Raw genomic sequence first — 13923 nt, 5'->3', positions numbered from 1 at the left:
AGCCCCAACACCAGCTCTACATTCATTGGCAACAAGAAGCGCCGTGCCCCACCCCCTCCCTCTGACAGAGAGCCTTATGCTCCTCCCAGCCATCCTGCCAGACCTCCCCTCCCTTCTTCTCTTCATCATCATCCTCCTCCTCCTCCCCCATACCAGGAGAAGGAGAACTCTGGCACTTGCACTTCACGCCTGGCCACAAGGCCTAAAACTGGCAGACCATCTCTGGATGCCAAATTCTCTGCCATCATCCAGCAGCTCCAGCGGAACAATGCTGTAGGAGCCGGAGCCCTCAGCCGGAAAAATGCTCCACTGGGCATCCTCGATGTACAACCACAAAGTCAGCCTCAGCCCCCTCTCCAGCAGCTTGAGTACCAGAACACTGATGCCACAGGTGAACATGGCTTCCTCAGACCAAGTCATGGTCCTGGTCCTCGTCCTGTTCCTGCACCAAGGAGCAAACTGAGGAAGTCTTTCAGAGAGAGGATGAACCTTAAAGCCTTGTGACCTTGACCTTCGACCATATCTAGATTTAACCAACTAACCCTACCTTACCACTAATACAAATAACCATAACAGCAGTTAGACTATTCAACTGAGCTGGGTTTGCTGCCAAGATTTAAATACAAAGATCAATGCCACTCATATCTGTACGTTATATATGAAGCTGGAGCCAGGAGACGATTATTTTAGATTAGCATAAAGATTAGAAGCAGGGGGTATAGCTAGCCTGGCTCTGTCCAAAGGTAACAAAATCTGCCTACCAGTACCTCTAAAGCTCACAGATTAGCACATATCTATTTTTTTAATCCAAAAACTGAAGTGTAAAAATGACACATTGCGGTTTAAGGGGGTTATGTGCAAGACTATTTCTTGGTTGGGAGCACTTACTGGAGTGGGTTTGAGGGTTAGAGTCTTCTGGTGACGACAAGACTCCAAGAAGTCACTGCTCCCAGCCAAGAAATAGTCTGGCAAATAATCCCCCCATAAAACCGTAATTAGTTGTTTTTATGTTTCTGTTTTTGTACAGATTAAATAAACAAGATATAACATGTTAATTAGTGAGATTTTGTTACCTTTGGACAGAGCCAGGCTAGCTGTTTCCCCCCACTTTTAGTCTTTATGCTAAGCTAACCATCTCCCAGCTCCGTCTTCATAATGAGCTGTTAGATGGGAGAGTGGTATCGATCTTCTCATTGTATTTCCCAAAATGTCTAATTATTTTTTAACCTAAAAGATGGATGGTTGACGTGGTCTCTTAAGAAAAGATCCTCACATTGTCCATCATGGTAACCCAAATCCCAGTTGACACCTCATATCACAATATCAATATTGTATCGATACTGAGATCTGAGCGCCACTCTCCATTTATAAACTTTTTCACGTGCAGCCTGTACGTTGGCTTGAGCACCGCCATCATCAATCCCACTAAAATGGAAAGGCTTATTTCTCAGCTCTGCCACTGGAACATGGACCGAAGAAAGAGCCTTTGCAAAAGCACTCAAATTGGAATTGATCCATTGGCCGACTGTAGACGAGTCATTCCTTTTGGAACTATTGACTTATTCCACTTACTGTGACAACTTTATGACCACTATAGCTGATTTTAAGGGAACAGGATTTTAGGAGCAATTGCAAGCACTAATGTGACTTCTCCATTTCCCAGAGGTCTTAATAATGGAGTGACCTTGGTTTTCAGTGGCTACACAGTATGTCCAACATAATTTAACACTGCAGCCCATAAAGGCTATGAACATAATTGAATGACTGAGTCTTTTGAGTGGCTAAAATAATGAATGCCCTTGTGTTTGTGTTTTGAGCATATCCAATACTGCCAGCCACTACATTTTTCAACCACTTAACAATCACGTGTTGAAGAATGGTCTTCATAATTACACATAGTGTACAAAACATTAGGTTTAGCTACTTTCTCTGAAATTGCCTGGCCAGATGAAGCAGTATGGTGAAAGCTACAGTCCCATTTTTTTATTTTTTTATTTCACCCACTAAATTCTGTTTAATCAAGAGGGGGAGATGTAGTTTTGGGGGGAGGCGGATTACAGGAGGATTTAGTTTAAGCCTTGAAAGAACTGAGAATGGATTGTACAAAAGAGGATGCTGCTCAATATTAGCAGTGTGTTCAAAATGTTTTCTATGCTCAGTGTGTATTGCCAACACATTAGTCACTTTGATGTTGTACTGTATATACCTGGAAAAACAAGGGACACCTTAGGCTGTATGATTATGGCTAAAATCATTACCATAATTATACTGCACCTGCTGTATCCTCCATCAACAGCTTGGTCATTTTCAGTTAGACTAAGCATGCTAGAGATAAAGAACATTATATTACATACCAATGTTACTGATAATTATTGTGAAGGCTAACATTTCTGTATAGTATTTCAGATTAATTGTGTAACCCTAGTGAAATCAGTTTCAGGCAACCATTATATCAGATATTGCCCCTGTGGATATTAAGCTTGAGAGAGAGCTGTTTTATGACTAAACAAGGACAGAACATTCTCACTGATCAGAGCTAGACTAATGAGCCAAATTTATATTAATTTACTGTTTTAAAAATGTGTCTTTTCATTTGTTAATGACACATGACTGCAATAATTTGTAGGGGTTTTTTGGTATGTTTTTGATTAAAATGTTCTGTGATTCCTTTTTAGTGTAATACTGCCATGTCACCGCAATGTTAGTTTTAGCATATGAATAATTTAGACTTTAAGTGGCACTGTGTTTATGTACTAGTAAGTAGGAATACATTAATCTTGTCCTAGTGCAGAATAATGTGTGTATAGTGCAGGAATATTGTAGTTATTTTTGTTTCTCAAAACGTGCAATTTTCTCCTCACTGTGTTCACTGTTGTCTTGGAAGCTAACTGTATTTTTTATGATTGCTGATCTGCAATAAAACAGCCTACATTCTACCCTGGTGAGGCTGCTTTATTTTTGCTGAGCTTGAAAGTATTACTGAATATTTTTCATGGTAAAGGTTTACCAGGGGGTGGCAATAAAAGTCAAAGCATAGCTTTTATTGCAGCCCAACACACATTCCATAGAGATACATGCATGGGCACATTTCTCTACTGCAGCAAATACTAGAGAGGCTTCTCTGGCTTTGAGCCCAGAAGTAGCCTGTTGTGAAGATTAAGGCGGATGGAATCTCATAGCCAGATAATGGTATTACAATAATAAAACCCCATTCACACTGCATTTACTCAGGGAAAAAAAGAACATTACACTGACATTAGTACACTGGCGTTAAATATCAGTTTATTCAGCCCTCGCTATTTATCTGCAGTTCAGTTAAATAATGGAGGAAACGTTTATAGATAGTAAAATATTTTAATTAAATATACAGGAGGTCATATCATACAAAATGTCTTTATTTTTTTGTCTTACTTGCCAGCTGGGTGATTGGTAAACAGATGGCTACTGTATCAAAAACACTTTCAGGATGCACATTAATGGAAACAATGTGGGGAAAAAAGTGAAACGACAACAAATAAAAAGTAATTCTAATTCTTAAATTGTAGTGTTTGTTTAAATCTAACATGATCACTGTGACCTTGAAACAGAGCAAACAAGGACACAGCTAGATTGTGTAACCGACTTTTATACTGATTTTATACTATTTACAGATTACAACAGTTTAAATGATAACAACCACGCGGTACTATCTACAGTGCTATTTACACAGAAAATAAGACGAGAGGGGTTGTCATGAATTGATCCCATGTGAATGTTCTGTACAGGAGCCAGCACTAATGCCAGTTTTACCTACACACAGTAATGTACAGTACTTAATCAGATATGAATGTCTTTATCTAAGTATTCAGTAAAACTTTACACATAGACGTTTACAGCATTTTTTTTTCTTCTTTTGAAACACCAGACATGTTTAACTGTGTATTTCGACTATCCTGGATTGCAATTATAGTGGTTGTAAAAGCCAGAGCAGGTGTTGTCTTTCCACCTCAGGCTATGGAGCATGGCAGGCATACTTTATGGAGTCTGGTACCTTTCACTGCTAGAAAACAAATAGAGCACACATGCCCTGCGGATGACAGACACCAGACCTGTGTCAATATCAGCTATCAGTAAATCTTTTCAGGTTTTTCTATAATCGACTGCCTGACACAGTTAAGCTAAGTAAATAGATTTATTTAAGCATAAATACTAACCATCAGGTTAAAGCAGAACTGTTTAAATTTTAAAAACTTAAAGTTTTGTGCCTTACCTATCAAGTCTGGTGTCTGATAGCCAAGTGTGCCATATACTTTTTGTATGTGTCTGTGTGCTGCATTTCAGACAAGAGTGACAGTAATATTGATATTCCTACCATTCTACAGAAGATAAACCTTAACGACTGTAGTGCTAACTCTAATCCAAGACTGCGAAAGGCACAGATATTTGCAAAGCAATAATATCCTAAGTGACAACATTCCTATCAAATCATACAGTGAGTCTTTTCAGCGTGTTGAATAAAAGAGTCTGTTCACCAGAAAAAGAGCTTTTCAAGTCAAGAACAAAAAGATGAAATGCTGATTTCTTGTGGTGAGCATTCCACAGCAGACGGCTGCTTCATTAGGCTAGTCCTACAGACTACAGACGAAAACAAGCTGCTATAGTCTACTCATCACAAAGGGTTTTGGGGGTCAAATTACTTTCAATTTTGAAATTTTGAAAACGGCTTTTCATTTACTCTAACAAAAAAACATTCATGATTTGTCAACAGATTGAACATGACCACTGCTTGTGTTGTATGATCTGAAATGAAATACAATTTAACGAATAAAAACCTGAACTGAGTAAAAAGTGAGTCTACAGTACATCTGTTATACACAGCACCTCTGAATGTTATGATGAAACTATTTCATGTTACGCAGCACCGTGGTGAGTGTTAATGTCTATTCCAAGGAGTCCAGGTGGATTTACTGTGGCACAAACAGGCAACATCTTTCAACGTGGAGACATGTAAACAGATGCAACACCACTGGCTGCCTAAAGTGTAATAATGCACTAAACAGCTGTTGAACATTGTTTGCAATGGTGAACGCACCTCTAGTTATATAAAGAATTTCATTTACGTTGTCATGTTACTTGTAGTGTTTTTAAGCAAAAAAGTTTAGCCCTCAGACGCAGTAAACAAATGGCTTTTCTCTGTTGCCCTCCACTTTTCACACATCCAGAGCAACAACCTGACTCATGGTGACTGAGAGCGGAAAACTGATTTGTGAGCACATACACATGAGCATTGTGCAAATAAGGATACGACAACAAAAAACGATACAGTAAGTGGTGATAAAAATAAAGAACAGTGCAAAGTATATAAACAAATGCATACACATATAAAAAGAGAAAATGGAATTTTCACTCTGCCTGACTGCCAAAGTTTTATAATCAGTGTTTATTTTCGACTGAGCCACAATCCCCGAGCAAGAGAGACAGAAAGACAAAGAGAAGCTGAAAACGTTTCTGAGGAGGAAGGAGAGGGAGAAATTAATCATCCTCTCTCCCTCAAAGTCTGGTGCTGGGGTGTACCGAGGACAGCTGAGGTGGTGGGAGGGTGGAGAGAGGGTACAGGTGGTGCAGCAGGTCCCCGTACAGTGCTGCCCCACCCGGGTGCCTGTAGAAGTGGTGCGGGCTGGAGGCAAGCAGCTGCCTTTGGAACATCATGGAGTGGAAGGCTAACGGAGGCATGAGTGGAGACACTGCTGACTGGCTCTTCAGGTACTGCAGACCTGGGTGCTGCTGGAGCCCGTCCTGGGCGCCTGGAGAAACCAGGCTGCCATGCGGGTACATGCCAGGGTAGAAGGGTGCGGCATGGTGTGGGGGGTAGGTAGTTGTTGGGTGGCCCTCAGGGAGATGGTTGTTGAGGTGAACTGCGTGGGCCGGCTCAGCTGGTTTTAGCTCTTCTGGGTCGCTGCGTCGGATTGCGCCTGCGGGGTGAATTGGTGTCACCACGCGGATTTTCCTTTCTGGGACTTCCTCACTATCGGGTTCCACTAGGCTCCGCTTACTGGGTCGAATGGGGCTGGTGAGGGACGAATCACTTGAAGTTTTTGGGCTGGGAAATGGCTGCGATGACTCTGCTGGGCTCTGTTTGGAGGGAGAGATGGTCATAGGAGTAACTCGGCACGCCTTAGGGTGGGAATCCAAACCCTGGTGCATGATAGGATATGGGAGACTGCAGAAGGAGGGCTTGGAGAAGGAGGACACCCTCTGAGAGAGAGGTTTAGAGATTGTGAAGTCTCTGGGCTCATCTTCTGCCTCTCTCCTCTCTCTGTGTGTTTGAGTCCTGTCACTGTAGTGAGATCTGTAGGCCAAGCCCTCTTGCTCCAAGCCGCCACAGACAAAACCCTGGCTGCCTTCACGGTCCCTGGTGTAGTGCTCTCTCCGCTCTCCGTTGGGGAAACTGGCCATCCTCTCCTGGCTCAGGCAGTTCTCAGTTTGCCTGTACAGACTGTGGAGGTGAGGAGAGGAGTAGCAGTCACCTGCGTAGCTCCGGGGCTGAGCAGCTGGGCCCTGGAGTAGCGTCTCCCCAGCATTGTCTACACCATCCTGGGTATGGGTTCGGGGGAGATAGGGCTGCCACGGCGGATTGACTTGAGGCTGGAGGTGATGGCTCGTCCGACAGCTGTAAGCCTCTGAAATCTCCCCGGCAGCGCTCCTCTCTGATGGGCCACTGGTGGCTTGTAGGTGAGGCTTGCTGCTCTGGGCATGCTGGATGACTGATGGCCTGAATATGGGTGCTACCTCCGGGATGCTGTCTGACACACACCCATGCCTCTGTCCTACCACCTCCTCCTCACCCTTTATCTTCTCCTTCTCCCTTTCAGACACTGATATGGCAGGGAGAGAGGAAGCAGCTGTGGGAGGTGGAGGCTGAAGAGAAGGAGAAGTAAAGGAGAAAGGGTTGGACTCACACACTTGGGAGAGGAGCTTCTTTTTGGCTAAAGGAGACATGACCCCCTGGCTGGCTTTGCAGTAGGCAGCCGTCTGTGCGGGGCCCTGTGTAGACTCCTTCTTAATGACCCCATAGTCTTCTTTCTCTGGGAAGGAATCTGTGCTCAAGTCTATACACTGTCTATCTGCCTGCTTACACATTGGTAACACCTTCCCCACTCTCCCACCATGACTTTCTATGTCTTTGACCCTGGAGGAGGGCTCAGGCAGAGCAACATGTCCAGCAGATTTGTTCTGATCCCAACGGTGAGGCAGGTAGGGGTTTTTAGGAATGAAATGCCCTTCAGTTTGCTGTTCACAAGAGAGTTTAGCTTGGAGGGCCTCGCTGATTTGCCTCCATTCAGGCTGGGGACCAGGCCCCATGTGGAGCGGTAGACCTGCATGTGGGGCTCTGCAGTCTGGCTCTTTGGGGCACAGGGAAGATGGCTGCTCCACTGCCAAGGATTCCTCTTTCTTCAAAGTAAGATGTAACTCTTCCTCCTCTATTACAATTGGTTCATCTCTCATAGATACTTCCTGTTTTATGGCTGTGGACAGCTCATCATTCTCCTCTTTCCCCTTGGGGTCCTGCATGCAGAAATATGATAGTTGTTACAGTTATTTCTCAAAGCAAAATAAATAAGACACTCCTATATTTTATTATTATTTGGCAATATTTAAAGACAACAGGAATTCAAGACAAAGTGTGAAGCTTTGATGAGAAAGCACAGGGAGATTCAAATTAAATTGAATTTAGAGCGAGAAGGAATACTAACGAGGCAGCAGGGAGAGGTATGTGACTGACCTGTGATTGTTCTTGGCCTTTCACTGTCTCCCCTCCATCCTTTTTACTCCCCAGCTTGGGATTGTTGGGGCCTTTCACTTTCTTGGCCCCCACTCCTTTGGCTTTGGCTCCTGAAGCCTTCTCCTGGCTGCCCTCCTGCTTCTTGGGTTTGGCCAAGGGGAGGGGTTTGTCTTGCTCGCCTTTAATATGCCTCTCATAAGGAAGGAGGAGCCTGAGGAAGAATGTAGGCAAAGGAATGCAGATTAATTTGTGGTTTGATCATGTTATGTCATGTCACGCTTATATACAATTACCAATCTATGTTTTGGTTCATCACACACACAAACAAAAATCCTTTTTGACCAAACAATTGTTGATTGAAAAAAGTACACAAAACTATACATTTGAGCACCCTAATGTGAAGAAGTTGAAGCATTTTTTTAGCACATTTGGTGTCCATAAAAAGTAAAGTGCAATAAACCACATAAGTATTTTGTTTGTTAATACCAAAAACAGAATGAGCTACAGTTTTGCCACAGGCATGAGTATCAAATACATGGTTTTAAAACCTCCTTGTTTTAAATACCTGGCAAGCATTAGCAATCCTATTGTGATTAATCTAGGTTAGGGGAAATCCAGGTTCAGATTGGTGCCAGAGTATGCGTGTGTGTGTGAATGTGAATAACCAGTTAACTCCTGCTGAGACAGATCACATTTGGTATTAGTTTAACCTTGAGAGAGAAGAATATGTGTGTGCGTGTTGTGTTTGTGGGGGTGTAAAGCTAATGTGGTTGGTAATGAAAATGAGGAAAATGTCTGGAAGAACTGAAATCAAATTGCTTTAAAAGGAACCTCATAGCATATAATATCTCATTTAATATACAAATATGTTTAATCACAGAAGCCCTTAAAGTGATTACAGTAATAAAATATTTCAGCTGATAACAGTATGCTGTAGTTTTTAACACACTGTCCATTTGACGTGATTAATTGCAGCATAGCTGACTTAATTAAGTCCATACTAAGTGACAAGGAACATTCTGTAGAAAAAAACATTAAACTATTTTTGACTTATGTTATTTCTCTTCTGAATACTTCCCAAGTCAATTTTCCGTATCTGATGTCATAACTAATGGGAACATTAAGATCTGGATAACATAACAATACCCATGTGTAAAATAATGACATGAAGAAACCAGCGAGGGAAACTTTTAGACTTTTATTGCTCAGAAAAGAAAATGGAAATTGGCAATAGACCAGAAATAAGAAACATTGTGGAAGAGGAAACCAAGACAACTGAAAAACTACAACACTCCAAACTTCAACAAGCTGCTCTGAAAATCTCTCCAGCTCCTCTGTCAGGTTTTTTTTTTACAATAACAATCCATAAAAGCCAGACAGAAACATGACTTTCTCAGTCAGGAGAAAAAATAAGGTCTTCTTGTGTAACGACAAGAGACGGTTGCAATATTCCTTTTAAGGGACATGGCGGTAAAACAAACAATGAATCAAGAGCTGTTTCGCCTCTTCTTCAAAAGGAGGAAAAAAGCCTCAGAGAGTTCAAGAGGCTCTGTGGGATTTTTTGTTATTTTTCCTCTGAACAAAAGTGCTGGCAGGGAAAGCGGTGAAACTACATTTCATACAGCTGGTCTGGCACCAGGCCCCAGGCCAAGAAAGGAAATGTACTATTAAATGTGACTTATTGGAAAGACGGAGAGCAAAGGGGTTGTGAAAGAGAAGAGGGAGGGAAAGAGAGCAAAAGGAAAAAAGAAACAGAGGCCGAGAGGGAGTGAAAGAAGGGATAATGACATGTTAATGAAGAGCAAAAATTATTCTGAATGAAGTAATGAAGAATCCTCAAAAACGGAGATAAAAAAACATGTAGTCTTTTTAACGTTAAAATAGCAGCAGTGGTATTTATTACACATAGGGAAATGATTCCCAGGCTTTCTATAATTACACATTATTGCACAGAAAAGGCAGGTAGATTAAATGTTTCACCATTATAAAACTGTGCATTTGATTTCTTCAGGCTGGGAAATGTGTATTCAAGATGTGCAAATGTCCAGCTGTCCTATTAGTGATCAAAGGGCTAGAAAAGTGGCATGTATACCAGGGTGCACTGTTGACTATCACAATGATCTGTGGGAAAGAGACGGCTGCCTTGGCCTGGGTCAACTTTATGGAATGTCAATATGGGGTGGGGGTTGGGGTATCGCAGGCCCGGATAATGTAAGAGCTGAGCCCGGGAAATTACTGGAGCCTTAAATAGTTCCAAATGGAAAGGCTAAGATGCTATGGTGGGCAAGAAACCAAAAATCAGTCGCAGGAAGTTCCCTACATTGTCAGAATGATTTGCTTTGTTACGCTTAATAAATATAAGATGATCTACCAAAAGCGTATTAAAACAATTCTTTCTATAAGTAGGACTTTCAATTCCAAGACATACACCTCTTACAGTTTTATGTAAATTTACAGAAATGGCTGAATAAGCAAGAGGGTTCAGGCAACAGGGCACTCACTCTTTTTTCCATTTTTAACTCTATGTTAAAAAAAAAAATTGTAAAATCATAATAGAGCCCTCAGTATGAAAGACTGGAGTAATTTCAAGCCGTGTATATATAACTTAGTGATGATCATGTAATATAGCACTCATAATACAATACCACTTATATAAGTAGCAATTTCCTTCAAGGAAGGGGAAGGATTGAGCTTGGCAGCCACTGCATTAGTTGAGAGAAAGCCAGGTGTAGTTTACAATTTACATCACTAGGGGGCGTCTGCTGCACTGTGAGATTCCAGGAAAGAATTTCATTAAGACAGGAGAGGCAACATTTTTATGAGGTCAATAAACACTTAACTTCCTCTCATGCCAATTTATCACCCGGCTTTTGTTTAAGCAGCCGTTTTCCATGTTGATAACAAGCAACTAAAATATGCAGTCAAGAGATTAAACGTTGAATTGGCAGAGATAGAAGATGTCTCATGTAATTAAGCTAAAAAGTATTGCTTCATATGTGTATATATATAAAATGTCCTATATCTGACTGATCTTTTTTGGTAGCTAGTTTTTTATCAGTAAGATCAATAACAGTGTAAACCATAACTGTCAACTAAGAATGTCTGTGCCTTTGAAATAATGGATTGCACACAAAGCACCTCCCCCCCAAAAAAACAACTTGGCAAAAACAAGGTGACTTTACCAGCAATGTGCTGCTCTCATCTGAGTTTTGTGTTACAGGAACAAGCAATGTGCTAGAATCCAAGAAATGCCTAAGTCACCAAATAAGTGGAAAAAGCCTGCAGGCTGTTCCATTTCAACAATTTCCCTCCCATCCGTGCTGAAATTAATTTTAACTGGTGTTGTGTTAAGATCACAAGAGCTGCTTCATGCGTAAAAAAAAAAAAAAAAAAAAAAAAAAAAAAAAGGAAAAGAAACTATTTAAAGAGCTGGTGGACAAGCCCCGGGGGCTGTAGAAAGATCTGGAGGAAAGAAAATGACTTACTTTTATAAGCAGAAACAGGAAAAGAGAATAAAATAAAACAGATAAAATCAAATCTTTATCACATCTAAATGCAATGATTAGGCATCATTACAGCAATGAGAAAACAATAAGTGCTGTAGAGAAAGAGAGAGACAAGATGCCAGCAGAGGGATAAACAGACATTGTAGCTGGTCCCTCTGCTTTGGATTCATGCCTCAAAGCCCCTCTTTTGTCTCGAAGCCAAACCACTTGAGGTGACCCTCATTCATGCAGTTAAAACAGGAGGGCAGCGCAGGAATGTATGAAAAACTTAAGTCCTTTGTCAAGTCTGAAAATACCAGATTTAAAATGACCTCTACTGTTCCCCCGGGGTTTGCTCTCATTAGCTGCCGCTGCTACTGCAGCTCGCAGTAAATGTTCGCCATAGCAGGTGTGAGCCAAGAGTGCTAACTTATTAAAATAAATGTGTAGTATTCCACATAAAGAAACACTCAAGCATCAATACCCAAAAATATACAGCATATATTCCCTCTTGCTGCCCTACAGTGGACTGAAATCTCTGCAAGAATGTCATTAATTTAATTTGCTACACTGAACTAGTTATTAATCTCAGTAGACTTGAATAGATTCTCATACAGTCGATTGCCTGTCACACGTCAGTGCCATAATTTGTGATTTCTCATTGCCACTAGGGAAAGAAACCTTGGACCTTTTCATTAAATTCCACGCATAAAGAAATCACCCAATATTGTGATTTGTTAGATCGCTGCAAAAAAGAGGTTTTATCACTGAATACTCAATGAAGCATTTTGTCTTGGGGAAACCATCAAGCTCTCAGAGGTTAAAATAGCTGCCTGCTATTTTAGTGTAAAGAACATGCAGCTCTTTGGCTGCATTCCCACTGAAGCTGAAGTCCAGATTCAGCAGAAGAGTCATGGACATACAAAGAATGTGGCCACGCTTTTGATGCGGACACCATGTTGAGACATTGTTTATAGTGTTAATGAATGCTGACAGACAATATGCAACCATGTTCTCATATAACTTTTTTCTCTCCTACTTTATTTTTTAATATTGAATCACTTTTTCTGGTTTATTTAAATCTGTCATTGTTTTTGTCTTTCTCTCTCTCCCTGCTTCTCTTAGGTTTGGGAATAAAAAACAGGGAGGACATGAAGGTAATACTACCTCCCCACCACCCCTCCTTATTGTAATCCAGTGATAACCCTTAGAACAAAAAATAAGAGTAATTGATATCTGTGTTTGAGCTACAGCATTACACAAAGCAAGCTAAAGTATAATGCGCCACATTTGATGTATCTGCAATATATCAAGGACAATGCAGAAAGATGCTGACGAGTGCAAGATACTGAGCATCGAGCAGAATAAAATTAAAAAAACAATCTCTTGTCCCCTGTCTCTTCCCCAAATCTGAGCTCTATTCTATTATAATTCTCCATGTGAGGAGTGACTCAAGGTTTCCTAATAATTATGAGCAACAAATGTATTTTTATATCTGGAGAGTAGCTTAAGTTAATGCAGAGGAACATCGATACCAGGAGGAATGAATAAAGGCTGAATCAATAAAACATCTAGTCGACTAAAATTGGAACAGGCGTGCATCTGTCTTAAGAGAAACACATATCTGCATGATCTGAGCTGGAGAATATTTCACAGGCCTCAGACTCTATGTACAGTACATCTGGCAAACATCTAATACTTTTAAGATGAAATGATCTAATCCAAAATCCCTCATCTGTACTCTCCGCTATTGCCTAAAACCTCAGAGTTTTTAAATAGCAAATTATTCTAAATAGCTTCTCTGTTGCCATGGATACCCCCCCTCCAAAACCCCCTCCCACCCCAATACCAACCCCGTTGTGCAATTACATTAGAGTGCCAAGGCATGGTGAGGTATTAGAAATCTGTAACAGGCAGAAATGAACAGAGATAGTGAAATGTGATGTTTCTGTAACAAGAGATCACGTAGGAAACCAGGAAGATTAAATATGTAGGAGCTGTTAAAAGGCGCTGACCTGTATAATGAAAGAAACAGCATGAAGTGCAAAGCAGGGTGGGGGGGTGGGGGTTGGTGGTGGCGGGTGATGGGGGGGGGGGATTAGGGGGCACAGAGAAAATGGCACAGCACAGAAGCAAAAGGCAGTCTATTTCAAGGTTATTGATGCCATCTTTTTCATGACCTCATTTTTAATTCAGAGCGCTTGGCCCTGACAGCTAATCTCGGGAAACGGTTTAAATAAATATCATTAAAGCTTCCCTGTAGCTGCAGTGGCAGACCTTGGCTTGGACATTTCTACATTGATTTTTCCCTGTGCACTAATGAACGCCGCTCCGCGTCTAAAAAACAGTAACTTTGAAAATGACAATTAGCTGAGGTTATCTCCTGTTCAATTCCAGCTATGTAACTCCATTACTACCAGTGATTACCGCCTGCTCCTGGACAGCATAAATATAGTGATTATGCCCCTGGCTCCATCTTTCACAATAACATCTCCTAGGAAACCATTTCATATGATTTTACCATTAGGGCTGTAAAGGGATAATGTGTATAATTTAAAATGTGAGCTGAATGCTTGTGGATATTCACAATCTTTAACCCAAATAACACCAAGACAGCCAAAAATATCCACTTAATTTAAAGCAATTATGTCCTGAAATATTGTTTCCTTTCTTCCT

The 13923-nt window shown here is 41.2% G+C and overlaps 2 protein-coding genes across 2 annotated transcripts in view; one reads left to right on the top strand and one right to left on the bottom strand.

The window, feature by feature from the left end:
* Positions 1–2936, top strand: part of rtkn2 (rhotekin 2) — an 11610-nt gene extending 8674 nt beyond the window's left edge. Inside the window, exon 13 of the mRNA XM_044213373.1 lies at positions 1–2936. This exon is cut by the window's left edge and continues 197 nt beyond it. Coding sequence (XP_044069308.1) covers positions 1–504 — 504 coding nt within the window. The 3' untranslated portion in view covers positions 505–2936.
* Positions 2937–3338: 402 nt separating this feature from the next.
* Positions 3339–13923, bottom strand: part of arid5b (AT-rich interaction domain 5B) — a 75158-nt gene continuing 64573 nt past the window's right edge. The window contains exons 9-10 of the mRNA XM_044213372.1: positions 7763–7973; positions 3339–7545 (exon numbers count right to left, since the gene is read on the bottom strand). Of these exons, the coding sequence (XP_044069307.1) occupies positions 5530–7545; positions 7763–7973 (2227 nt within the window). The 3' untranslated portion in view covers positions 3339–5529. The remainder of the gene's footprint in view (positions 7546–7762; positions 7974–13923) is intronic.

This window comes from Siniperca chuatsi, linkage group LG11, assembly GCF_020085105.1.
Source record: "Siniperca chuatsi isolate FFG_IHB_CAS linkage group LG11, ASM2008510v1, whole genome shotgun sequence".
NCBI lineage: Eukaryota > Metazoa > Chordata > Actinopteri > Centrarchiformes > Sinipercidae > Siniperca > Siniperca chuatsi.
Note: the sequence above shows the minus strand (reverse complement) of the source record. Positions and strands in the feature narration are given on the sequence as shown.